This window comes from Dasypus novemcinctus, chromosome 21 (assembly GCF_030445035.2).
Source record: "Dasypus novemcinctus isolate mDasNov1 chromosome 21, mDasNov1.1.hap2, whole genome shotgun sequence".
Lineage (NCBI taxonomy): Eukaryota > Metazoa > Chordata > Mammalia > Cingulata > Dasypodidae > Dasypus > Dasypus novemcinctus.
Window position 1 is genome coordinate 69,417,945 of NC_080693.1, and position 27,942 is coordinate 69,445,886.

General features: G+C 38.6%; 2 protein-coding genes across 6 annotated transcripts in view; one reads left to right on the plus strand and one right to left on the minus strand.

Annotated features, from left to right (window-relative positions):
- The window catches only part of MILR1 (mast cell immunoglobulin like receptor 1), a 78,254-nt gene extending 55,382 nt beyond the window's left edge, over positions 1-22,872 (plus strand). The window contains exon 9 of one of the 2 annotated variants that reach the window (XM_071210753.1): positions 22,624-22,748. The gene's annotated coding sequence lies outside the window, so the exon portion shown is untranslated. Of the gene's footprint in view, positions 1-22,623 lie in introns of both variants that reach the window. The other variant, XM_058284546.2, reaches the window with a different exon arrangement.
- POLG2 (DNA polymerase gamma 2, accessory subunit) lies at positions 285-27,892 on the minus strand. 4 transcript variants are annotated; one of them, XR_011646929.1, is made up of 9 exons: positions 27,208-27,892; positions 21,425-21,551; positions 21,196-21,301; positions 17,578-17,751; positions 13,906-14,046; positions 11,879-11,959; positions 2,546-2,646; positions 983-1,077; positions 285-488 (listed from the first exon to the last, which is right to left on the minus strand). XR_011646929.1 is itself a non-coding variant. In XM_004454066.5 (8 exons), exons 1-8 carry the CDS (start codon positions 27,767-27,769, stop codon positions 323-325), a joined length of 1,458 nt encoding a protein of 485 aa, XP_004454123.1. In that variant the 5' UTR covers positions 27,770-27,892; the 3' UTR covers positions 285-322. The 4 variants fall into 4 exon arrangements, 2 of the variants coding, with proteins under 2 accessions (XP_004454123.1, XP_004454124.1); XR_009182518.2 differs by lacking the exon at positions 2,546-2,646; XM_004454066.5 differs by lacking the exon at positions 983-1,077.
- Between the last annotated feature and the right edge of the window lie 50 nt (positions 27,893-27,942).

The following is a 27,942-nucleotide window of genomic DNA, read 5'->3' on the forward strand; positions in this document are numbered from 1 at the left end:
ATGCATAACACTGTGATTGTACTATATAGAGCACTGATTGTACACTTTGGATGGATTCTGTGGTATGTGGATATATCTCAATAAAACTGCTTAAAAAACTAAAAAAAAAGGTTAATGCTTTTGTTAAAAAGAATATAGAATATGATCCCCATTCTAATAAAAGTTATCTGTCTGTTAAAAAACAAATAAAAGTAATAAAAATGGAATCAAAGAAAGCACCAAAAACATCTTTGTAAGTTCAAAAGGGTATAAGAAAAAATCTAAATTAATATAAGACAAGCAAATTAGGAAAGAATAATATTTATTATACAGATATTAAAATCTATACATTCTTAGCTGATGATATATACTGGGTTAAAAAGTCTTTTAATTTGGATACATGCATCATTTCCTTCATTGTGGTGTCTCTACTTCTTAGATGTATTAATCCATTCTCCAAAGTAGTTTCAGTAATCAAAACTGTAAAGAGGACACCCATTTCATCATACCTAAGAAAAAAATAGTTGAACAAAATACATGAGGACAAATATAAATTGTGAATTCACCATATCATCAGCCTTAATTACTTTACAGTCCATGCTACCTTCAAAAGTCACAGAACTCAAAGAGAGGGCTTGAGAACTGAACCAAACAAAACATAATTCCTAGGTTTCAAAAGCATATTCAAAGTAAAATTTTCATAAAGTTTCTAACTTACTGCAATAGCTGAAAAGTCATAAGAGCAAAGAAAATCTGAGAAATAAACACTGGTACTTCAACACATCATATGGGGGCATACTATGGAAGAATCTCATAATATAATGTTAGCCTTTTAGTATGTGGATGCAATGTATTTTGTACTACAGTATCTTGTAATATTACAATAAAGATTCCAGTATACAAGTCATTATACTGAAATCATGCTTAATATATAACTTTAGTATACTTACAGTTTCTAATTTAGCAATAAAAAAACTTCCACACTGGCTACCTTTTTACTTACCTAGTCACACTATCTCCATTACTGTTCATTTTCTTTGTATGACTCCATCAGAAATGGTCTTATTTATTTACTTGTTTATTGTCTATTTTATCCAACTAGAACAAAATAAGCTTCATAAGAACAGGAAACTTTTCTGTCTTGTTCCCTACTATCAAAGTACACGAAACATAGTAGGTCCTTAATAAATATTTGGATAAAATGTCCTAGAACAATAAAGTCTTTACCATAAAAAAACAACTGTAGGGAAGCGGACTTGGCTCAATGGATAGAGTGTCCGCCTACCACATGGCAGGTCTGCAGTTCAAACCCAGGACCTCCTTGACCTGTGTGGAACTGGCCCATGCGCAAGGAGTGCCGTGCCATGTAGGGGTGTCCCCCGCGTAGAGAAGCCCCATGAACAAGCACTGCACCCTGTTAAGGAGAGCCACCCAGTGCGAAAGTCCAGCCTGCCCAGGAGAGGCACCACATACACGGAGAGCTGATGCAGCAAGATGACACAACAAAAAGACACAGATTCCCGTGCCGCTGACAAGCTGACAAGAATAAAGAGGACACAAAAGAGCACACAGTGAATGGACACAGAGAGCAGACAACTGGGGGGCGGGGGTGGGGGGGACAGAAATACATAAAAAAGTGAATCTTTAAAAAAAAAGAACTGTAATTTGATAATGCCCACATGACTCAAGGGATGAAATTTTAGAACCTGAGAGGAATGGAAAGTTCAAATACCACTCAATTTTATACATACTAAAACCATTCATTGCTCTATGGAAACCTATTTACATAAAAAAGATGTACTTTAATTATCGGAGAACTAAAGAGCAAAACATAAAGCTTCACAACATGTTGCCCCAAAAGCTATATATGTATATTGAAAAAAAAAGCCCAAATGAGGGAAGAAACAAAAGTTAATGAAATAAGGGGGCAAGACTAGAGGCAGGGAAATCAATTATAGGATTATTCCAGTTTTCCACATTGGTGACCTTCACCTGGGAAGTGGCAAAGAAGATGGGAGAGATGCACATGGATCTGAGATATATTTAGGAGGCAGGTTGGCAACACTTGGTGTGGGGAATAAGGAAGAGATGGAGGAGTTAAGAATTACATCCAGGTTCTAGTTAAGCACCTGGGTGAATAGAGATGCTGTTCACTGAAAAAACTAGTTCTCTGTCTTCTGAGATGGAATTAACTTCCACTCAGTCTAAGAATGAACCACCATGCTGGCAAGGAAAGGCACTCCACTGCTGTTCCTTCAGTCCTGACTCAACGAATGTATCTAATATACCTAATTTATCCCTGATAAATCTGAGTTATACATATTTCAGGGCATTAATTCTTGGCATTGCACAAAGAATATGCTCAAATTTACCTGCTGAACAAATATACTGTTCCTGCTGTAGCAATTAACTAAGGGCATGTAATTCTGTAAATGGCAGTCAGGAATAATTTTAAATTATATTTTATATATATTTGGAAGATACTTCTGTTGCTAATAAAATAACATCATATATTTAAAAACTCTCTGAATCCGTTTTTTAATGACAAGGAAGACAATTTTCTTACTTTGAATAAAGTTGTTCCAATGAGGACTGCACAGTTTCCAAATAACCAGGCCACAGAGAAATTCCATTTTCTAATAACTCATTAAACAGCCCTTGACAAACCTGGGAGGAAAACACAAACACTTCAAATATGAAAGAAATAAAAGTAGATAGAGTGATTACTCTATTTTTGTCAAATGGAAAATCACTTTCTTAATTTTCTGAAATGGATACAAATTCCTTTAATAATATAATGTTTACAACTTATAAATTATATACTTCCTCTGAAAATGAAGGAATTAAACACTGTAAAGCTGAATACTAAATGCAAACCTCTCTGAAATTTTTATGCCAAACATAGGAATTTTTATTATCATTATTACTACTCAAAACCCAAACAGATTCTATCTGAGGAAAGCAGTAGGTTTAAAGATCTATGTTACTTCTAAATGGACGAATAAGGACTAAGCCCTAGGGTATACTACCACATCAGAAAGAGAAGTGTCAGTAAAGATGATTAAAGAAAAACAGCCGAAAAAATATGAGGAAAACCCAGAGTAATGTTCCAGAAGCCAACTAAAGAAAGTTTCAAGAAGAAAAGAATAATTGTGTAAATGCTGCTGATAGTGACCTAAAACAAGAACTGAGACTTCACTGCTGGATTTTAAGATGGAGGTTATCAGAGACCTTGACAGGATTAGTTTCTGTGGTGAACACTTGTTTCAGTGGAATGCTGGAGGCAAAGGCCTGACCAGAAATGTAGAATAATGAGTAAATAACAAAGTAAACTTTATTGTTTTCTTAACAAGTAATGGTAGAGTAAAAAAAGGCAAAATTAAGTACACTCTTAACAATCTAGAACTAAAATTATAGATTTCTCAACTTTCGCAGTACTGTTACAAGATGTTTAGCAGCTTCCCTGGTCTCCACTAGATGCCTGCAGCACCACAACTCCAACCTTGTGACAACCAAAACTGTATCCAGATATTGCCAAATGTCGAGAGAGAGAGAGAAAAAAAGAGAGACTGAGCTAGAGCACTGTTGCCCAAACTTAATCGAGCATCAGAATTACCTGGAGGACTTATTAAAACTGAGCTTGATGGGTCTCACTCCCAGAGTTTCTGATTCAGCAGGTCTGGGGTGATGCCCAAGAATATGCATATCTAGCAAATTCCCAGGGAAAGTTCGTAGGGAAGTTAACGGGTGTTAAGGTACTTGATATTTTCAGGATAGAAGAGGATCTAGATATTAAAATATAAGAAATTAACAAGGGAAAATAAGTGTTAAGTCTGTGTTTTAATAAGCTAGCAGCTGCCAGTCAAAAATGTGATCTTTCCAAAGGAGGGTGGAAAAGAGGAAGAATGTTCTAAGCTAATGAGGACATGGGGAAATGAGAGCATTTGTACACCATGGATGAAAGTACTAACCAATGCAGCCATTCTAGAGAGCAACTTAGATGACTACTGAAATAGTTATTTTAACCAGCAATCTCATTCTTGTGTATAATCCAGGAAAACTCTTACATGGGCCAGAAAGTGACATGCAGAAGGATTTTCTCCATTATATTGCTGAGAGAAAGAGTAAGGTGTACAACACTATCCTTCTGGTAAATTAAAAACATCCAGGAAGATGACGGACTTGAAAGACATGGGACTCTCTTCTCTGCCAAAAAATAAGCTAGAGAACAGGCTGAAATCGCCTGGAAAAAGATCTTCTAGGGCTTAGGACACCAGGTGAAGGTGGGAGGGACCCAGAGGAGAGAGGGACAAAGGAGGGGAATCATGACTAACAAAAAAACTGCGAGTTGAAACCAGCAGCCGCTATGGCAGGCACCCTCCCCACACTAAAGACACAGAATTCTCAGGCCTCTGAGCCAGCTACGAACAAAGGGGGCTCCAGGGACCCACTGCCCCAAGAAAGGGGAGAGAGAGGGACATGGCCTAAGGCTGCCTCAGCTTCTGACCCACAAATTTGGTCTGTGTGTCCAGGAGCCCTTCCAGGCTGGTGGGATCACATCCTTGTTTGCCCTGGGAGATGGCACAGGATGGAGAGACACAGGGCCAGAGAGACACAGGGATGGAGAGACACAGGACTGGAGAGACAAAGGACTGGCAATGCCCTCTGCTAGCCAGGAACGACTGTTAGGATGTACTGCCCCAGGAAAGGGGAGAGCGAGGGACACAGCTGAAGGCTGACTCAGCTTGTGACCCACACATTTGGTCTGCTGGGTCTTCTAACTGGGACTGATTGTTGAGGATGCAGAGCGGAGTATATTTCCCGGGAAAAGGGAGGGGGCTGCCAGAGAAGGCTGGAGAACTGTCTCTGAGCAAGTCTGAATCACAAGGCTCTTGGACTCCAGGCAGGAACCTCTATCACACTGATGTCACTGTTGCAGCAAACACGCTCCAGACAGGCATTGAACAGAGAGGGTTGCCAAAGAGTGCCATATATTGGCATACCAAGGAAATGTATGTGAGAAAATTAAAAAGAAATGAGAGGCTTTTCTAGGCCTCTACAGTCTCTCTCCCCAAAGCCCTAGGAAGCAGGTCTGTAACCCATTACTGGGTCCAGAGCTTAGTTTTGAGCAACCAACAGGAACAATCCTAACAATTCAGATTGAATCAAGAATCAAAGAACAGCAGTAACACACAGCCTCCTACCACTAAATCTTAAAAGAAATTGAGCATTTGAGTAAACTACCATCCTAATCAGATGCCTAGATATCAGCAAAAAATTACAAGCCATACTAAGAGAACGGAAGACATGGCCCAAGAAAAGGAGTATATCAAAGCCCCAGAAGAAACAGGATTTAAGAGAACTAAGAACAAATGAAATGCACAGACATTTCCAAAATCAAATTAACTATCTGAAAGACAAATGGCTAAGGAGATAAATGACATCAAGAAGACACTGAGAGATGCAGGTGTGGCTGAAGTGACTGAGCTCCCACCTACCACATGGGAGGTCCTGGGTTCAGTTCCCAGAGCCTCCTGGAGAAGACAAGCAAGATAAGGAGTTGGCGCAAGGGGCAGGTGCAGCAAGCTGGTGCAACAAGATGACGCAACAAGGAAGTGGATTTGGCTCAACGGACAGAGTGTTCGCTTACCACAAAGGAGGTCCAGGGTTCAAACTCAGGGCCTCCTGACCTGTGTGATGAGCTGGGCCACGTGTAGTGCTGATGTGTGCAAGGAGTGCCATGCCACACAGGGATGTCTCCCGCGTAGGGGAACCCCACACGCAAGGCGTGCACCCCGTAAGGAGAGCCACCAAGTGTGAAAAAAGTGCAGCCTGCCCAGAAGTGGCGCCACATACATGGAGAGCTGATGCAGCAAGATGATGCAACAAAAAGAGACAGAGATTCTTAGTGCCATTGACAAGAATACAAGCAGACACAGAATACACAGCAAATGGACACAGAGAGCAGACAACTGTGGAGGGAGGTGGGGAAAGGGAGAGAAATAAATATATTTTTTAAAAAAAAGATGACACCACAAGGAGACAATTAGAGACAAAACAAAGCAGGGAGCTGAGGTGGCTCAAGAGATTGAGCACCTCTCTCCCATATGGGAGGTCCCAGGTTAGGTTCCCAGTGCCTCCTAAAGAGAAGATGAGCAGACACAGAGAACACACAGTGAATGAACATAGAGAGCAGACAGCGAGCACAAACAACGAGGGGGCGGTTAAATAAAAATAAAGTAAATCTTTAAAAAAAAAGACACTGAGTGAGCACAAAGAAGAACTTGAAATCCTGAAAAGTAAAAGAAAGGCGAAGTAGCTCAGTGATTGAGCACCAGCTTCCCACATAAGAGGTCTTGGGTTCGGTACCCGGTCATGGAACCTCAAAAAACGAAACAAAAAAAACAAGAAAAGTAATAGAGCTCATGGGAAGGAAAGACACAATGAGAGACTTACAACAACAGATTCAAAATGATAGAAGAAAGAATAAGTGATACCAAGGACAGAACAGCTGAAATTGAAAAGAATAAAGAATGTAAAAACTTGAGCAGGGGCTCAGGGAGTTGAGTGACATGATGAAACACAACATATGTGTTATGGGAGTTCTAGAAGAAGAAGAAAGGGAAAGGGGACAAAAAGAGTATCTGAGGAAATAATGGCTGAAAATTTCCAAACTCTTATGAAAGAAATTAACTCACCTGTCCAAAAAGCGCACAGCACCCCAATCAGAATAAATCTAAACAGACCTATGTCAAGACACACACTACACTCAGAATATCAAATGTCAAAGATAAGGAGAAAATTCTGAGAGCAGCAAGGCAGAAGCAGACCATCCCATACAAGGGAAGTCCAGTAAGACTTAGTGTGGATTTCTCATCAGAAACCATAAAGGTAAGAGGAGTGGTATGATACAATTAGAATACTGAAAGAGAAAACCTGCCAGCCAAGAATTATTTATCCAGCAAAACTGTCCTTCAAATATGAAAGTGAGTATAAAATATTCACCAACAAACAGAAACTTAGAGAGTCCATAAAAAAGAATATTTGCAGCCATTATTAAAGGAAGGCTTAGAGCCTGAAAGTAAAAGACAAGAAAGAGAGGCCCGGAGGAGAGCATAGAAGAAAGAATAGCAGAAAGGATAACCAAAAGAGTAAAAAGACAGACAAAAATATGATGATATATGAAAACCAAAGAATACAATGGTGGAAGTAAATAATGCATTTACATTATCATTGAATGTGAATGGATTAAGCTCCCTAATCAAAAGATATAGGCTGATAGAATGGATAAAAAAAAATGAGCTATCCATATCCTGCTTAGAAGAGACTCACCTCAGACACGCAGGTATACAAACCAGCTGAAAGTGAAAGGTTCAAAAAAAGATATTCCATGCGAATAGTGACCAAAAAGGGCAGAGGTAGCTATACTAATATTGGACAAAATACACTTTAAATGTAAAAGATTGTAAGAGATACAGAAGGTCATTATATATTAATAAAAGGGACAATCTACCAGGAATGAATAACATAAACATCTATGCACCTAGCCAGGGTACCACAAAATAAATGAGACAAACTCTGGCAAAAATGAGGGGCGAAATAGACATCTCTACAATAATCGCTGTAGACTTCAATGTCTCACTCACGTCTTTAGATAGTACTAGGAAAACAGAGAACTTAAACAATACGATAAATGAGTAAGACCTAACAGACATGTACAGAACATTGTATCCACTCAGCGAGTTATACATTCTTCTCAAGTGCCCATGGATCTTTCTCCAGGACAGACTACATGTTAGATCACAATGCGGCTCTCAATAAATATAAAAAGACTGAAATTATACAAAGCACGTTCTCAGATCATAATGGAATGAAACTGGAAATCAATAATAGACAGGAAAAAGGTAAATTCACAAATGTGTAGAGGCTGAACAATACAGTGGGTCAAAGAAGAAACTGCAAGTGAAATCAGCAAATATATAGAGACAAATGAAAATGAGATGAGAACTTATCAAAACTTACAGTCTTAAGAGGGAAATTTATAACCCTAAATGCTTATATTAAAAAAAGAAGAGGGAAGTGGATTTGGCCCAACGGATAGGGCATCCGCATACCACATGGGAGGTCCAAGGTTCAAACCCAGGGCCTCCTGACCCGTGTGATGAGCTGGCCCATGCGCAGTGCTGATGTGCGCAAGGAGTGCCGTGCCACACAGGGGTGTCCCCCGCATAGGGGGACGTGCAAGGAGTGCACCCCATAAGGAGAGTCACCCAGCATGAAAAAAGTGCAGCCTGCCCAGGATGGTGTCCCACACAAGGAGAGCTGAGGCACCAAGATGATGCAACAAAAAGAGATACAGATTCCAAGTGCCGCTGACAAGAATACAAGTGGACACAGGAAGAACACACAGTAAATGGACACAGAGAGCAGACAATAGATGGGGGTGGAGCGGGGAAGGGATGAGAAATTTAAAAAACAAATCTTAAAAAAAAAAAAGTTAAACTCAAAGATTTAACTGAACAACTAGAGAAAGTAGAAAAAGAACAGCAAACCAATCCCAAAGCAAGCAGAAAGTAAAAAATAATAAAGATTAGAGCAGAAAGAAATGAAATTGAGAATCAAAACAATAGAGAAAATCAACAAAACCAAAAGCTGGTTCTTTGAGAAGATCCATAAAATTGACAAACTCCTAGCCAGACTAACAAAGGAAAAAAAAAAAAGGGAGAAGATGCAAATAAATACAATCAGATATGAAAGGGGGGAAGTTACAACTAAATCCACAGAAATAAAAAGGATCATAAGAGGATATTATCAGAAACCTATGCTAAAAGAAATCAATGAAGACCGAAACAAATGGAAAGACATTTCGTGTTCAGGAATCGGAAGACTAAATATGAAGATGTCAATCCTACCCAAACTGATTTATAGATTCAGTGCAATACCAATCAAAATTCCAACAGCCTACTTGACGGAAATAGAAAAGGCAATTACCAAATTCATTTTGGAAGAGAAAGTGCACCCGAATAGGCAAAAGCATATACAAAAGACCAACAAAAGAGGAATTTCACTGCCTGATCTTAAAACATATTACAAAGCTACAGTGGTCAAAACTGCATGGTACTGACATAAAGATAGACACAAGTACATGTTAAGGAACAAAACAGTCTCTTCAACAAATGGTCCTGGGAGAACTGGATATCTATAACCAAAAGATTGAAAGAGAACCCCTATCTTACTCCCTATATAAGTAGAACTCAAAATGGAGCAAAGACCTAAATATAAAAGCTACAACCATAAAACTACTAGAAAAAAATGTAAGGAAATATCTTAAAGGGAAACAGATGTGGCTCAACCAATTGGGTTCCTGTCTACCATATAGGAGGTCCAGGATTTGATGCTTAGGGCCTCCTGGTGAGGGCAAGCTGGCCCACATCAAGTGTCTGCCCATACTGGAATGCCACTGCATGGGAGTGCCCCTGTGTGTGGTAATGCCGCCCAGCATGGGAAAGCTGCCCCACGCAGGAGTGCCAGGCTGACACTGAAAGCTGGTGCAGCAAGATGATGCAACAAGAGATAAAGAGGAGAGAAAATAAAAAGACGTAGCAGAACAGGGAGTTGAGGTGGTGCAAGAGAGTAATCACCTCTCTCCCACTCTGGAAGATCCCAGGATCAGTTTCCGGAGCTGCCTAATGAGAATACAAGCAGAAAAAGAACACGGCAAATGGACACAGAGAGCAGACAACGGTGGGAGTGGGGGGAGGGGTGGAAATAAATAAAATAAATCTTAAAAAAAAAGGAAACATCTCAAAGAACGTGGGGTAATTGGTGCCTTCTTAGACTTTAAACCCAAAGCACAAGCAACAAAAGAAAATATAGATAAATGGGACTGCCTCAAAATTAAACACTTTTGTACCTCACAGGACTTTGTTAAAAGGGTGAAAAGGTAGCCGACTCAGTGGGAGAAAATATTTGGAAATCACATGTCTGATAAGGGTTTAATATCCATGATACATAAAGAAATGTTACAACTCAATAAAAAGACAAACAATCTGAATAGGCAAAAGACTCAAAAAGACGTTTGTCCAAAGAAATACAAATGGCAAAAAAACACAAATGTTCAACATCATACTCATGATTACCGTAATGCAAATCAAAACAACAAAGAGATATCATTTCACACCTATCAGAATGGTGACTATTAAAAAGTCAGAGAACTACAAGTGTTGAAGAGGATGTGGAGAGACAGGAACACTTATTCACTGTTTGTAGGAATGCAGAACGGTACAGCCACTGTGGAGGACTGTTTAGCATTTCTAAAGAAGCTGCAGTGACACAAATAGACATCTGCACACCTAGGTTCACAGCAGCACTAGTCGTGATTGCCAAAAGCTGGAAACAACCAGGTGTCCGTCAACTGATGGATAACTAACTGTGGTGTATCACACAATTGGTAAGAAGAAATGAAGTCATGAAGCATATGACAACATGGGTGAAGCTGGAGGATATTATGGTGAGTGAAGCAAGCCAGACACAAAAAGACAGATACTTTAAGACTGTGTTACTATGAACTAAATATTTTGTGCAACATATTGTCTGATTCCATTTATATAAAATGTAAATATAAAATCAACTTATAAAGATAAAATTTGATTAGTGATTATGTAGGGCTAGGGAAGACATGCTAAAGGGTGTGGAGTTTTTCTTTTTGGATTAATAAAATAATTCTAAAACTTTTTGTTATGATGAGTGCACAACATTTTGATTTTACTAAAAGCCATTGGTTATTAACTTTAGATAGATCATAGGGTATGTAAATATATCTCAAAAAAAATTGCTTAATAAATAAATAACTGTGCAATAGCCAAAAGTAGCAGCTATGTACAGCAGGGGAAACAGAGTTACTAAAAGATGAAGAATTTTCTTGTTAGTCTGTTTTTTATTTATTATTATTATTATGGAAATAATGAAAATGCTCTAATAATAATTGAACTGATGAATGCAAAACTATGTGATTCTATCAAATACCATTTATTGTACACTTTGATGAACTGTATGGTTTATTAATATGTATCAATAAAATTGACTTGTTAAAAAATATATATTTAAGATTTTTTAAAAATCCAAGGCACATAAAGCTACTAAATTCTTAGAAACAAACAAAACAAAAAATCCATGGCATAGAGTTTTTTCTCTGTCCTTCAGGCAAAATACCCAGGAATTTGCTACCTGCACCAGGGTACTGAAGAAACTGCCAAAACCCTAAGTGGAAATGCAGAAAATATTCCATTATCTTTTCTTTCCCTTAACTCACTACCCCCCACTTTCCAGACCTCTCCCAGGTCAGAAAGGTAGGTGACTTTTAAAGTCTTTAAATTATGTTAGTGTTCTCACTCAGGTCCTGGATGGATCTCAGTTACTCAGACAAATGATGACTGCTGAAGGGTCTCTGGAAAGAAACCAAAGCCTCCTTCCTGCCTGGCTTTTCTCAAGATTATTTAACAACTAGATCAGATTAGAAAAAATCAAAATAAAATTACAGATTTAGAACCTATGCGTATAGCAAGTATCAAAAGTGTTAAGTTAAAAGACAAAGAGGGCAAAAAATACTTCACTAGACTTCTGTGCAAATATTTTGATTACCAAAACTATGTATACTCAGAGAAAATATGGAACTATGAGCATGACTTTAATAGTAAAATCCACTGTAATTATATTAAACTTCTTTAATATACTATGAGTTATCTATAATAACCACAGTATTTATCTACAGTTCATTATTTAATTCATATTTTTAAAAATAATCAAATGAATCAAAATAAAATTCTAAATGGCAAGTTATGTGTTTGCTTGGAATGATGGTTACAATTAAAATCATGACATTAAACCTCACTTAACTCACCTGTCTTAGTTCCGTTGTTGGGCCTCTTCCCACATCCAAAGCAACCTTAATAGGGGCTAAACAAGGGTGAAGTTTAAGTACCTAAGACAATTAAGAGGAAGGAAAAAAAAACAGGACAGCACATCTTGGTTTATATATGATGAAAGTACAAACATGAAGCCTCTTAAACAATTAAGCTCTTGTGTGTGAAAATGGAAGCCAGCTGAGGTCATAAAATATCATACAACGATTTATTCAGCTGTCTACATACAGCAGCCCAAGAGATTTCTCCACTTGGATGTTCTACAGGAAAAAAGCCTGCTACCCTCCTGTTTTCTGACAATTTCATTCACTTAGTCAAAATGCCTCTTTCTGGCATCACTTCCCTTCTAAGCCTGGGCCTATGCCTTACCATTTGGACCACTTTCTTTACCAAAACTCACCACTCTTCTAACTCATTCAAATATTTTTGAATGGTTACTGCGTGCCAGAAACAGTTTAGGGTACTGGGGACAAAAATCTCTGTCCCTCATAGTGAGGACGAACAGATAATACACAAAATAAAATAAGTATCTAACATATTTGAAGGTGATCAGTGCATTAAAAAAAATGTGTGTGTATGTGCGTATGCAGGTGGGTAGGAAGTGCTGGCAAGAGGGAGTGCTGTTTGCAATATTAAATAATGTTATCAAAGAGCAGACTTGACAAGAGAGATATATGGAGGACTGAGGAAGGGCATTTCAGGCCAAGGGAAGAACAAATGACAAGAGCTGAAGTGGGAGCATTCCTGGCATGGTCTATAAAAGTGAGGTGGATGAGGGAGGGAGGGGGAGGGGGAGGGGAGGGAGAGAAAAGTGAGGTGGAAAGTTGTAGGCATGGAGATTAAAAAACAAACAGTTTTGTAAAAAATTCTAGGTTTGGCTTTTCCTCTGAGTTAGATGAGAAGCTTATTGGAGTGTTTTGAGCAGAGGTACAGAAGGAGCACTCTGAGTGGGGAGTGGATGATGATGGCTTAGATCAGGATGGTAGCAGTGGAGGTGGTAAGAAGTAACCAGGTTCTGGATATATTTTGAAAGTAGAGTCAAAAGGGTTTACTGATAGTTCTGAGATGTGGGATACAAGAAAGAATCCCCAGAACAATTCTATAATTAAAGACTTCCCTATATCAGGATAAAGAGCACTGCAAGATAAACCACTTAACTGTGCAGAATGGTGCTACCAATTCATGGTTTCTTTTTCCTTTGACACTCCACATCCCTTCTTAAATCTTTTGATTTGGGGCCATTCCCTTTCACATTCATGGAGAGTATGATTATTTCAAGCTCTTGCCACTTTAACCCCTACTCTTCCATATTTTAAGCTAATAACTTTCCTTCTAATTACCCGAGAAAATAGAGGGCACTGAATAAAACTTCTTCCAAAGGCTATCCAGCTCCAGTAGCTTACTTATATATGCACCACCCTTTTTTGTCTGCTATATCTAATAACTCCTTCTTAACACAAATCCTTCCATTTGTGTTCTTGATCCCTACTAATCCTGTCCCATTAGTAATTTCTTTTCACTCCTGTAATGTCAACTTTCCCTCTCTCTTTTCTTTGAGCCCTTAAACATGCTCAAATTGCATGTCCTAAAATAAGCCTTTCCCTTGACCCAGGCCCGTATCTAGCTCCTTGATCCAAAGATCAGTCCAGAAGTCAGATCCCTAGGGCACAGCAGTAAACCACACAGGTCTTGCAGATACTGTCTTACTGGCTTCTTCTTAACAACACTATCACTCTTGACACAAATGGAAAGGCATGGGAGCTAAGAATCATAGAGAAAGTTGTCCATTCCCTGATCAAACAGAAATGCTTTTAGGATTATACAACAGATGCCTTGTTCTATTCTGTAAGAACTTGACTATTATTCCTGTGGCTAGATTCTAAAAATCTACAAAATATATCCTGGCACTAAAAGAAATTTATTATTCAGAATTTATGTTAGAAACTGAGCATACTAACAATAAAACAAGGGGGAAAAGCCACATAACTTTAGTTTCCCATGTCACCTTTCTATGAAGATTTTTCTTTCTTGTAAAGGAGTTCTCTGTTAGCTGGAAAGAATCATAGAGGTAGGCCAGCAAGCCTCGGTCTAGATCTCCATTTAAAGATAGAACACAAGGAACCACATTTTTTCGTCCATCTCGGCCCTTCACAGAAAAGTAGAACAAAAAGTATTGATAGCAGAACTAGCTCTTAAAATTACATATTTTAGACTTACACAATCAGAATATAAAATTTCAAATTCATTTTACAAACATTTAGAGCAGCCATTCTATGCCAGGCCTATGCTTGGCACTGGGTCCTTAAAGTTAAGCAAGATACATTCTCTGCTCTCAGGGAGCTCAGGGGCTAGACCAGTGGGTCTTAACTACCTACTTTTTAGAATCACCTGCACTTTAAAAAAATAAAGGTGCTTGGGTCCCACTCCCAGAGATTCAGAACTAATTGGACTGGAGTGGGACCTGGGCATTATCATTAAAAAATATATATTATTTTTCTATGACCATTTTTCAAGTCTCCCTATTAGCATTCAATTAGCATTGAAGAGGTAACACTCTTAAGTAAAATTTATTTAAACATTACTAAAATTCATAAGAGGCCTTAGAGAAAAGATGGTTGGTATGCTTAGGCAAAAGGGTCTGGAATACATTTTTTTCTTATTTTTTTTTTAACTTTTTTTCTTATTTTTTTTATTTGAGTGCACTTTTTTGAAATGTAAATTTATTTTTATAATAAGCAAATGTTTTAAAAAACTTGCTTTTTGGGTTACTACTTTAAGGATATAATTACAAATATGAGATATCCCATAATGCATGATTATAAATCAGGTATAATAAACAGTTTTATTTCTTCTCTTGAATGCTTTTAAAATGACTAAAGATCTCAGAATTAAAATTTTTCAATTTAAAAAATTTTGTTTTTGCATATAAACAGTTCTCCCTTTATGCTCTTTTTTCTACTATTGTTCACTTGAACATTCATGCAATTTTATACTTTAAAGAAAGCTTTTAGTCTCCAATCTCTACTAATTGTGATCAGGCATTGTCTTCATTAATGCATACATGTACTGGCATTTTAAACTCATATAAACTGTTGGTGGTACTTTAAAAATTAATGTGAATTTGCCCTCAAAGGGCAGCAAACTTTTGGCGACCTGGGAAAATATATATATACCTGTGGCCTAATCAGGAAATCTAAACATTCAAATCTGGAATCCTTCAAGAATGATCAGTATTTAAAGGGTTTTGCCACAATTCCACCCATCCACAGGCCTTCTGAAGATCTATCTCATAGGGCACCTAGTAAGTATCAGTAATTTTTTAAGTATTTACAAGGTATCCTGAGGGATACAAAATTTTAGGAGGCATGGTGCTTTCTCTAAAGGGATTATATCACGTTTAAATTGTCGAAAATGTTTTACTTTAAGTAAACAAAGCACCTTTTCCCTCCCACCAGGACTGAGCTTTTGATCAGGTGGTTGGCACACCCAGCCTGGGGGAGTGTCCAGGACCAAGCTTCCTAACTGCCTTTCCTCCTTTCCTTTGATGGAGAAGCATCTGGTCAGAATCCCTGGTTGGCGGGGCTGATGATGAGGAGCATGTCCAGGGCCAAGCTTTCTAACTAAACTAGTCTCTCTTTCTTCTCCTTTCTCCTGGGCTGAACTTTCAGAGTGCCTGATGGGAGTAGGGGACTGGTACATTTGGGGTTTATCCTTGAATGAGCATAGCTTAGTTTGAAACCAGGTTTCTCATTGTCAGAGAATTATAAATTTAGAAAGTGGGAAGGTTAGAATAAATATGGTGTTAGACTGGAATTTGAAGAATTGGTATAAGAACTCTTAATTTTTAATAAATAGATCAATACAGAAACAGACATAGGGAAGCGGTGTGGCTCAACTGATAGAGCATCCGCCTACCATATTGGTGGCCCAGGGTTCAGAACCTACAGCCTCCTGACCCATGTGGTTTTCTGGCCCACACGCAGTGCTGCCACACGCAAGGAGTGCCGTGCCATGCAGGGGTGTGGCCTATGTGCAAGAAGTGCACCCTGCAAGAAGAGCTGCCCTGCACAAAAAAAGTGCAGGCCACCCAGGAGTGGCAGCCACATACACGGAGAGCTGATGCAGCAAGATGATGCAACAAAAAAAGCAAGTTTCCTGGTGCCGCATGACAAGAATGTAAGCAGATACAGAACACACAGCGAAGAGACAGAGAAAGCAGATAATGGGGGAGAAGGGTAGAGAAATAAATCTTTAAAAAAAAATAGACATAGATTCAGGTAAATATATAAAAATATATATATTTCTTAACTGTATCAACTGAAAGGCCCTAGAAACAATGGTATCTGGTTGCAGTGAGTATACCTAATGCTAAAATCTCAATTTTTAAATACTGTTTTCCTCTAATAGGAATGAAGGTTCCTTTAAGAAATGGCTAATTTCACCGGTGGGGCAAGAAAATACAAAATAAGCCTGGAAAAAATAGTTCTCTAAAGGAAGGAAGGGGAGCAGATATAGCTCAAGCCGTTGAGCACCAGCTTCCCACATACGAGGTCCCAGGTTCAATCCCCAGTACCTCCTAAAAATAACAAACAGCAAACAAATAAAAAAACACCTCTGGGGAGCTGATGTAGTTCAGTGGCTGAACACTGGCTTTCTACATACGAGGTCACAGGTTCAATCCCTGGCCCCAATATCTCAAAAAACAAAAACAAAGCAAAATAAAAAAAACAAAGCAAACAAAAAATAAAAAGGAAGTGTTCAAAGAATTATGGTGATATGTCAAAGGACGCTGGCTAAGTCTAGGACAACTTGAGCATTAAAATAATCATAGTACCAGAGAGTAACTCTCCAGGAAAAGTAAGAATCTGTGAATCCATACTAATAAAAGTAAATATATGATAAATAAATAAATGGAAGAGAAGGGAAAGTTCTACCCTATAGTATAATGCTGATCAACAAATCTAGATGGAATGATGGAATTAGGGGTAGAAAATTACCATTTGGCATAGTAATAATTGTATCTGTGCAAGAATCATTAATTTGGTTAAAAACAGGATATTTACAGTCTTATAGTATCTATCCACAAAAGACTAATTCATTCCTCATTAATTAATAAGTATAAAAAACATATTAACCTTACATTGGAGAAACCTAGTAGATGTTATCTTAACCAAGTGATAGAAGTTAATATCAGTAATGAGATAAAATGACATTGTATGTCTCCTCATATGGTGCACCGAGAAGAGGACAGTGTCATTTCTATGATTTTCCCAGCCAATATTATGAGGAAACATCAGAAAAAGTGAGGGACATTCTACAAGCAGCTGGTCTGTATTCTTCAAAACACCAAGGTCATAAAAGTCAAGGCAAGATTAAGGAATTGTTCATTTGAAGAAGCCTAAAGAGACATGACAACGAAAAGAAATTCATGACCCTTGAATATGAACTATATGAAATACAGGTTCTGTGGATTGGGTGGTTAATTGTGAATTACTCTTAATTTCCTGATTTTGATGGTTTTATTGTGCTTGTGTAGGAGTGTCCTTGTACTTGGGAAATATACACTGAAGCAGTAAGAGGTAATGGGCACCATGTCTTCAACTTATTTTCAAATGAAACATCTCAAATGAAACATTCCCCATTGGGGAATCTAGGTAAAGGTCACAATAAAACATACATGTAATTTGGACACATTTCCAGGATATGTGTGTAAAAGTTCCTGATCTCCTAGATTCCACAGAGTTTCTATTGGTTCCTTTCCCCAGGGAAAATTGTAGTAAAGTTTGTTTCCTTTTCGTCCCTCTTCATCTTGACAGTCGCTGCTGCTGAAGTTAGATGGACTCACTGCAAACTGGAAAAGAAAGTTTAAGTTTGTCTTATTAAGTCATTAAAGTAAAAGTCAATTTCTCTCTAATTCCATGAATTAAAAGTTGCCTGAGACTTTTCATGCAGCAACTGATTGAAACCAGTCAAGTCCCAAATAAAAACTGAAATTTAATAAAATATAAGTGAATACATCACTAAAAATATTATTTTTTAGTCTGAAGGAACTACAGAGAAGAACTACTGATGCTATCTACCCTTTTCAAAAAGTGGTCAATTAGCGGGGTGGTGGGTGGAGTAAATGAGAACCTCTTATATATATATTTTTTTTGATTTTTGAGAAGGAAAAATGGTCCACTAACGGCTGGCTGGACTCGGGAGCCCTCCGTTTCAAACCCGAGCCCTGAACAAGATCCTTGAGTCCCCTCCACACAGAGAGGGAAGGCCAAATGGTCCCCCCGTTTCAGTTCTCAATAGGCTTAAACTAGCACACATCTTCCACATCCTAGGCAAGCTTCTAGCATGGACTTCATACATTCCAGACAAGCCTCCAGCACATTTGGCTTGCCATCTCCCCTGAATATTTAAAGTTTATAGACTTTGCATTGCTAAACTGTTTTCTGGGACTGGAGTCGCCGCCACGGTCACCAAGGGCAAGAGTGCAGCCTCCCACCGCTCCACACCCACAAGTCAGGACAGACAGTCCAGGTTATCTCTGAAGAGACAAAGAGCCTCCCCCACCCATAGCACACATCATTTCCCCCCTTATGCCAAAGTTTAATTTGCTAAGCTTTGGCATAATTATTGTTGGAGATATGAGGTGGATGGCTGTTTGCTGTTTTGATTGATAATTTTACTTATCAATTTTCAGTGTAGCATCTAGGAGCCTGTTTCTAGAAGTCTAGAAGTTTTCACTCCGGACAGCAGAATCCTGGGGTAGGGGCCCCCCTCTTATATTTTTTAATGTAACATTTTTTGTGATCCTTTGTATCTTCAAAAAAATACAACTAAAAAAAAAAAACATTAAAGAAGTGGTCAATTAATAAGAGGGAAAAAGTAACAATGAACTAAGTGGAATAAGGAAGGTATCATACACGTACCATTCTTATAAGTACTTATTTGTGATCATTCCAGTTAGTTTAGGTAGTGTTTAGGGATTTTAAGACTCAGGAAAAGGTAAGACAATGGCAAGACAAAAAAAAAAAAAAAAAGATTATTTCTACTCTTTTCAGCGTATACTAAAACTTTATTATAAATTAGAGAATAATTTAGTTGGAAGGACTCTCAGAGATTATTTGGATTAGGGATTTTCAAACTTCTGGGCCCTAGTTCAAAATAACTTTTGTGGAATCTTAGTTCAAAATATCTATATGAAAACAAAAAATATAAAAAAAAACAAAGCCTACATTTTATTGTATAAATGTATAAAAAATTTTATAACATCATATTTACTACTATAAAGGTCATTGACAAAAGGGAGGCTCTTCTGGTGTACACAAACACTTGAAATGAGGAGTTATGGGTGACAGTTCTGGTCTTCTCTCAGCTTCAGTTTCCATTTTATAACTGCATTTTGTTTTGTTGCACAGTATTAAGAAAACATTCATGCTAAGAGGCAAACTTCAAGTGAGCAATGAGTAATAGCTGAAGAAGCCTTATTTTGAGGTCCAAATGAGCTAATCTGGTAGCATAAAGTAATGCTTTTATGACCTACCAATGTGTTAAAATTTGTTTTTTTCATTTTAAGGTATAATTTAAAATCTATAAATAAATTGAAAATAAAATTGTGTTAAAGACCTACAAAATCCCTGGAGTATCTCCATAGGACTCCATAGGAGAACCCATAGGATTCCAAGGAGCATAATCCGAAAACCACTGACCTTACCCAGTCTTCTCAAAGTGCCCAAGGTTACAAGGTTGATTGGTGGTCTTACTGATACATCGTTCCTTTCATCTTCATACATTCCACAAAAGTGTGATAGGAAGTAGCACAAGAATTTACTACTCAGAATTATGCACTGAAGATGATTAAAACCAACATTGTCAATAATTTTGAGTACCTTACTTCTTACATTTAAAATGTTGCCCTATATGCTTTATGGGATACAAAGTGTTTAGGAAGGCATTTGCCCTCAATTATAATAATTAAAAACTGCTAACATTTGAGTGGTTCCCACCTTTTTTTTTTAAAAGATTATAGTTTTTTAAAATTCTCTCCCCTTCCCCCTGCCCCCAGTTGTCTGCTCTCAGTGTCCATTCACTGTGTGTTCTTCTGTGACCGCTTCTATCCTTATCAGCGGCACCGGGAATCTGTGTTTCCCTTTCATTGCGTCATCTTGTGTGTGCAGCGCCATTCTTGGGCAGGGTGCACTTTCTTTCGCGCTGGGCAGCTCTCCTTACGGGGCACACTCCTTGCACGTGGGGCTCCCCTACGCGGGGGACACCCCTGCATGGCACGGCACTCCTTCCGTGCATCAGCACTGCGCATGGGCCAGCTCCACACGGGTCAAGGAGGCCCGGGGTTTGAACCGTGGTGGACGCCCTATCCATTGGGCTAAGTCTGCTTCCCATGATTCCCTTTATCTTCCTAATTTTACAGAAGAGAAAACTGAGGCACAGAGGGGTTACATAATTTGCCCAAAGTCACACAGCTAGTAAAAATTAGAGCTGGAATTCAAAATGAAAAGTCTGGCAGGAAGTCTTTCCTTTTAACCAACCCATTATATTGCCTTCAAGGAACTAATTTAACTTTTTACCTTTTGAAATAATAAGATTATAATAGTAAAGTAACAACTCAAGACAACAGAAATCATAAATCAGTTCAAAACTAATCACCAAATAGATGGCAGAGACAGGAAATATGGGTAAGAATTCAAATGTGGGAAGGATTAGTTACAAGGTGATGTGGGAAGATTACATGCAGAACAATGGACTTGAACATGATTTTGAAAGAGGGATTTGGAAAGACAATTCAGGCAGGGAGTAAAAGTGAGAAGTGGAAAAAATCAAATATGTTGAAGAAATAATTGAGTATTAGCGGTAAAAAATAAATAAATAATAGCTAACATTTACTGAGTTCTCACTATGCTTTGGGTATTTATTAGCTCAAAAACATTTTGACTAACATGGAGAGTTTGTGTGGGTAGGCAGCAAAGAACTAAAGCTCTTCTAAGAGCAGACAAGGGTCAAACTACATCAGCCAGGAATGCTGGATGAGGGATTTAAACTTTACCTAGGACAAAAATGCTTATTAACAAAAACTTTTGAGTATTAGAGAGAGAGATCAGTAAATGTATTTATATCAAAATAACTTAATTTAAACAATAAAAATCACTGCAAAGATTCATTTATTGATTTATTGTACCTGTCTCTTACAAATATAACATTATAATATCAAATAAAATTTTATTATATGAAAGTATTATCTGGCACACAGTTTACTGTTAGCTATTAGTGGTAATTATTACAGTACCTTTCTCCACCACAGGAGTCGATGACGTAACCAGAAATCAAGCCACTGGTTTGCAGTTCTTGGAGAAGTAAACCATACTAGTGAAGCTTCAGTCTTTTCCCCGATCCTTTAGATATCAGAAATAGCAGAAAGTTAACTTCTTTGAAATTTATATTATCTGTCCCCAAATGAAAAAGACTGGGTTTTAACTATTTAAATATAAGGCCAAATTATCTGCCACTTTTTGTACCTTTTAGAACCATTAGGTATCTGATGAGTATCAGAAACAGGATGAAAACACACTCCAATCTGAGCAAGGCCATAGGGTAGCCTCTTGTTCACCAGATCCAGGCAATTAACATAGTGCTCCAAGGCACCTGCCAAAAGATAAATCAATCATTGTACAAATCTATTCCATAAACCCAAATATTTGCCAACCAATAGACAAATTTACAGGATAATAATGTTAACAGCAGTAAAAGTGGCATGTAGCCTTTACCACCCTTCTACTTCCAACTCATTCTGAGACAGGGCATCTCTTTCTGTGCCCATGGGGTCCCTGAGTTTGAGGTAATGCCAGCATACCATATGCTGTATAGCAGTAACCTATGGAGTCATATAGGCCACTTTGAAACTCAAGCAATTGAAACTCACTATTATTGTTATCTCAATAATACTTTGCACCAAGATAGTTTCTCTACACAACTTATAATGTGTAGGGCCAAGAACTAAGGAAAAATACTGCTGAAATATGATAAAGATTTTTTTAAAGCTCAGCAATGAAATTCCTGAAATAAGGAAGAAAAAAGAAACATATTTCTTTTCCACTTTCTATTTTCTTGTTGTTGGCTTCGAGGTAAAAGAGCACTGAGAATCTGAGGTTCCAGTTAAGCCAGCTAAAGATCCCCCCAGCCCCTCCACCTACATGGCAACCTCAGAGAATGCCTGGGCCATCTACCTCCCAAATCTAATCATATCACTGGGTATGTCTACACAGCTCTTTACTTCAGTTTCCAAATGCAAAGCATTTTTGAAACAGAACAGCATAGTTACATTCTTTAACTGCCAGCCATGAAATCATTACTTAAAAAAAAATGTCAAATTATACATACACAAATTGAATAACATTCTCTCCTTATTAAAAGGTACTGGATTTGGTCTGTTGAAGACATTCCTATGACTGCTTCCAGAAGCCCTTAGGGAGTAGCCTGATACCATATTATGCAGTTTATTTGTTACAATGTTGTCAGGTTCTTATAGGTATGACTTGTTTGTGAAGATCCCCAAAATGGGCACGTTAGACAGAAAAAATATCTATAATTCAGAGAATTCCAGTCACATGGAAACAATTATCTAACCTGCCCAAACATGTGACTTCTCTTTATCTGACCCCATGAACTAAACTCCTTTCTACACAAATGGAATGACACCAACCTTTCTTTTTTTTAGGAAGTACCAGGGACTGAACTCAGGACCTTGTACAGAGAAGGCACTCAACCACTGAGTTACATCTGCACCCCAATGAGAGCTGGTTTTCTCATTTGTTTTTAGGACGTATAAGGGATCAAGCCTGGGACCTCGTACATGGGAAGGAGATGCTCAACAACTTGAGCTACATCCACTCCCCGAAACTGACTTTTCTTTTTAAACAAATCAATTTTATTGATATATATTAATAAAGCATACAATTAATCTAAAGTGTACAATAATGGTATTTGCACATAGTTATGCATTCATCTCTTCATTAGAGCGTTTTCATTATCATTCCTTCCTCAGACCTATATAACCACTAATGTCCTTTCATTTTTATAAATTGATTTATATTTTCATTTTATATAAATGGAATCATATAATATGTAGTACTCTGTGTCTGGTCTCCTTCACTTGGTATGTTTTTGCTTTTGTCTGATATTAATATTTTGTACTATTAATTTACATTTGCTCAGTTTCAAGAAAAACAGTCTTACAAACACAATTCTACCATATTCGCATTTCATATAATATATATTAGTTCATAATAGGGCAATCATAGAGTATTTGTCCTTTTGGGTCTGGCTTGCTTCACTCAACGTCATGTCCTCCAGGTTCATCTATGTTGTCATATGCTAAAACTGACTTTTGATGAGTCCAGGCTGTCACAGATTTTGGAATTTGTCTTTTCCTTTAGGATTTAATTTGGGCTAATCACTTATGACAGGAATAGTTGATGGGTGTCATATTACAACATATCAGAAGGAACACAATATAAAATTATCTATTGATGAAGCCAAATTGGATTACTTGGTTAATGTAGCAAATATCTACTCCCCCACAATATCCTTCTCCCAAGTAATTAAGAATCCACTGATGATCTCTGCTTGGATCAATTATTACATTGGAGATTGCAAAGTGGTAAAATGCTATTTTTTTCTAAGCCTTTCCTTCTACATTTCCTGCATAGCCTCTGTAAAAAAAAAAAAAAAAAGTAAGCTTTTTCCATTACCCAGGCCCAATTATTTCTTTATTTTTGATTATCACTATGGATACTTGGATTTTTTATTTTATTCACTGTGTTATGATCCAATACCAACCATATTGACTTTAATGCTCAATTTGTCCCATATTTAGCCAGGGAGAGCCCTCTTCAAAGGAAGCTTGTGTCAGTTTGACATGACCCCACTAAACTTTGAGAAATTATTTACTTTCTAGTAAAAAACAAAATGTCCCAAATTCTTTGTACTTTCCCTGCCCCAGACTTAGAATCAGTCATTTCTCCAAGCACTGGTTCCTATTAGAAACCAAAATCCTGGCACTTGTACTCACTGCTACTGAGAATCATTGTTTCTAGGCCTTTTCAATGAGGAGAACTAGGAGTTCATACTATATTACTAATTCAAATTTAACATTACAGGGTTTAGCCTTGCCTTCTTTTATATTTGTATTTTTCTCTTACAATGAAGATCTTGATTCCTAATAACATTACCTCTCTGCTTTATCCTGTAATATACATACAAGAATATATATATATAATATCTTCAGAATTGTAATTCCAACATTTCTACTTAAAATAAACCTAAGTTCAAGATTTCTTTGTAATTTTTTATGCACTTAGACTATAATACATAACACTATATAAATAACAGTACTGTGTTCAAAGGTTACTTGATGAGAAAAAAAAGTTAATTTGAAATTTCCACTCCTGTCAATAGTAAACTAGCCTATCAGTAACAATGCTAAAAGCTGGTCAAAATATGTATTTTTAAATCTCTTTAAAGACACAGGAGGGAAGTGGACTTGGCCCAGTGGTTATAGAGTGTCTGCCTACCACATGGGAGGTCCGCGGTTCAAACCCCAGACCTCCTTGACCCGTGTGCAGCTGGCCCACGTGCAGTGCTGATGCGCGCAAGGAGTGCCGTGCCACGCGGGGGTGTCCCCGTGTGGAGAACCACCCAATGCGAAAGAAAGTGCAGCCTGCCCAAGAATGGCACTGCACACATGGAGAGCTGACGCAACAAGATGACGCAACAAAAAGAGACACAGATTCCCATGCCGCTGACAACAGAAACAGAGAAAGAAGTACACACAGCAAATGGCACAGAGAGCAGACAACGTGGAGAGTTTGGGGGGGTTGGGAGGGGAAGGGGAGAGAAATTAAAAAAAAAAAAAGTAATAATAAAGACACAGGACAGTGGATGTGGCTCAAGTGGTTGAGCGCCTGCTTCCCACAAGGGCGGTCCTAGTTCAGTCCTTGGTGCCGCCTGAAAAAAAAAAAATACAAAAAAACCCCACAAAAACTTGGGGGAGCCTATTTAGCTCAGTGGTTAAGCGCTGGTTTCCCACATAAGAAGTCCCAGGTTCAATCCTTGTCCTTGGTACCTTAAAACACAAACAGGGAAGTGGATGTGGCTCAACTGATAGAGCATTCGCCTACCATATGAGAGGTCCAGGGTTCAAACACAGGGCTTCCTGGCCTGTGTGGTGAGCTGGCCCACACGAGGCACTGCCCCACTCAAGGAGTGCTGTGCCACGCAGGGGTCTCCCCTGCGTAGGGGAGCCCCACGCGCAAAGAGTGCACCCCACATTGAGCCGTCCCACGCAAATAAAAGCGTAGCTTGACCAGGAGTGGTGCCACGCAACAAAAAGAGACACAGATTCCCAGTGCTGCTGAGAACGCAAGTGGACACAAAAAGCAGACCATGGCGGGGAGGGAATAAATAATAAATCTTTTAAAAACACACACACAAAAATAAATTAAAAACCATTTAAGGACTCTAGAGAATTATCAAGGCAGTAAGGACTTGAGGATCCAAGATTTGTAGAAAAGGAAAGATCAGAGATATTTAGTGCTGCTATTCCAATTCTCAAATGGCAGAGTTGAAAGGCTGAAATGCTCAGCAAAGCTTCCAGCTGTTTTAGGGAACCAAAAGTATGAAATTTGTACTTCTTGGTTCTCCAAAGAGGAGGGCCCTGGTAAACACCTAATCTTTCATTTGGGACACTGGAAGGCTGCACTCTAGGAGGAGGGTGAAGGGTAAAGAATGAAGCCCAACTTCTAATCAGCTCAATCCCTGATGGAAGAAAGAGGATAAACCCCTCTAGCTACCTGCCAGGTGCAAGAATAAATTTCCTAGGAAGAAAAAAAAATTTTTTTCATACACAAATTACCTAAAATAACAGGAGAAACTGCTATTTGGCCCAAAGGACGAAAAACACACTAGAAACATATATTTGAGTTCTTTCGCTTGGACTTTAAAATGTGATTAATGAGTTCAAGAAAGATGTTAAGATGGGGAAGGTCTAACATGTAATTTATCACAGAAAGAGAAAAGAGAATGGGTAGTAACAATATTTGGAGACATTACGGCTGAGAATTTTAAAAAATTATTCAGAGGCTATCACAATAGCTCAGACTTGGAATAGAGTAAGAGGATCAGGAATACAAAGAAGTGGTGAAATGTGTAATTCTAAGCTAAAAACCCTAGACAACCAAAGGATTTGGCAAATAATTGGCTTTAAATTTCCTGAAGGAAAGAAAATGTCTGGTACATCAATGGAAGCAGAATGAGTGGTTATCTAACAGAGCCAAGTCTCATTTTCTAAGTCTCCAAGTGTGAGCAACTGAGAGAATGGTGATTCCATTTAACAGGGATGGTGAAGAAAAATTGTTTTGAGGCATGGTAAATGAGCAGATAGTGATTTAAGTTCCTCGAAGTGAAGTCATCTTAGAATAATTAAAATACTACAAATCAAAACTGTCATATTTGTTCACCACTTTGTTTTACTTTGCATTATTTTATTCAAGAAATTTTTAAAAGGCTACAGTAAGGGTACTAATTTTCAAAGAACCAGAACACGGGTTATTTTCAATTACTTGATAATACCACCTAACGGAAAATGGCAGAGTATTTTGCTAAGATGAGATACTGTGGCAGCAAGTTTTCCATATAAAAAACCTGAATTTTTTTTCACAATCTCTGCAATCGTGTTCTATTTGACTTTAAAGGGAAATGGTTCCCTATAAATTGCTATGTATTCACTCAGGAATCACTTATAAAACTTGATTAGTCCTATTACGCTGCAGACTCAAAAACTACTTAAAAGGGATTTTCAAACAGGATGTAGACCAGTTTTCAGTAAGCAAATCTAGGGGAGGGCATTTAATATTTGCTCTAGTTCAAAAGTCAATTTATGTATAAAACCGAAGAGTAACCAGGAAGTACTAACATTTTGGTAACGATGAACAAATGGTTCAAATACATGATTGAATTTAGGTCCTAATTCTAGGGCTGCTCAACTGAACACCAAAAATCTACGGTTGCCCAGTGAAATTTGAGAGCGTCAGGAGATCTCCTTTAGACAGATTTCTAAGGAACAGTAGCGATTCCATGGACCAGTTTAGGACCAGTGCTCCAGGGTAGACGCATGATTTAACATATCCGACTACTTTTAAAAGATGAAACTCGGACTTTTTTTCCAGTTGAATAAAGGGCTAGTTGCAATCCCTTCGATTCCACCCGACACCTATTGTTGAAGGTACGAAATTGTGAAGCATACCGTGAAGAAGGTTCTCCCGTAGTTTCCCGGAAGTTTTTAGTAAGCTCTCAAGAAATGCTACTAGCTGTTCTTTACTCAGCTCTTTGTCTTGCAAGATTTTGCGGAGAGTTTCTGCAGAAACTAACCTGAAGGCACTGTTCCCTGGCAGTGAAGGCCCTGGTTCGTGGTGCAGGGCGTCCACCGGGAAGACCTGCTCTCTGAACACGACCACCGAGGACCACCATTCCGCGGCCAGGTTCTTCCGCAACTCTATGCCCAAGGGTCCAAAACCGGGGTGGCACCCTCTCAGAAGAGACTCTCGGCTAAACTGCTGCCTGGTTCCACTGAGAAAATGCCTTCTTTGACAGATTTCTAACAGCGCCTCGCTGCCCTCACCAGACTCGGGGATGTCTTTCCGCTCGCTCCCCAACCGGAGATCTGCGAGGGACCGCTGCTGCCCTCCGAGGGAGCGCCTCCTTTCCGCCAACTGCTCCAACTGCCCCCCACCTACTTGACCCCCAAATCCAGAAAACAGGCTCCTGCAGATTTTATGGCAGGTTCCGACGGCTGCACGGGCGCGCATCTCCCTCTGGAATTACAGAGCGCTAGCTCCTAGCAGCTGATCCCAAGAAACCGCCACAACTGCAGGTCGGATCCGGCACGGCGGAAGTCGGCGTGCACATGGCACGCCCGCCCACGGAAGCGCGTCACTACGCTCTGCCTCGCAGTCGCCCGGAGTTGATCTTCAACCCCTGA

Coding starts and splice junctions, on each gene's coding strand:
- POLG2 (XM_004454066.5), bottom strand. CDS start 27,769: ATGCGCGCCCGTGCAGCCGTCGGAACCTGCCATAAAATCTGCAGGAGC. Junction 11,960..13,905: donor AGAAAAATCTTCATAGAAAG/GTGACATGGGAA, acceptor TAATTGTCTTAG/GTACTTAAACTTCACCCTTG. Junction 489..2,545: donor TTGGAACAACTTTATTCAAA/GTAAGAAAATTG, acceptor TTTTTTTCTTAG/GTATGATGAAATGGGTGTCC.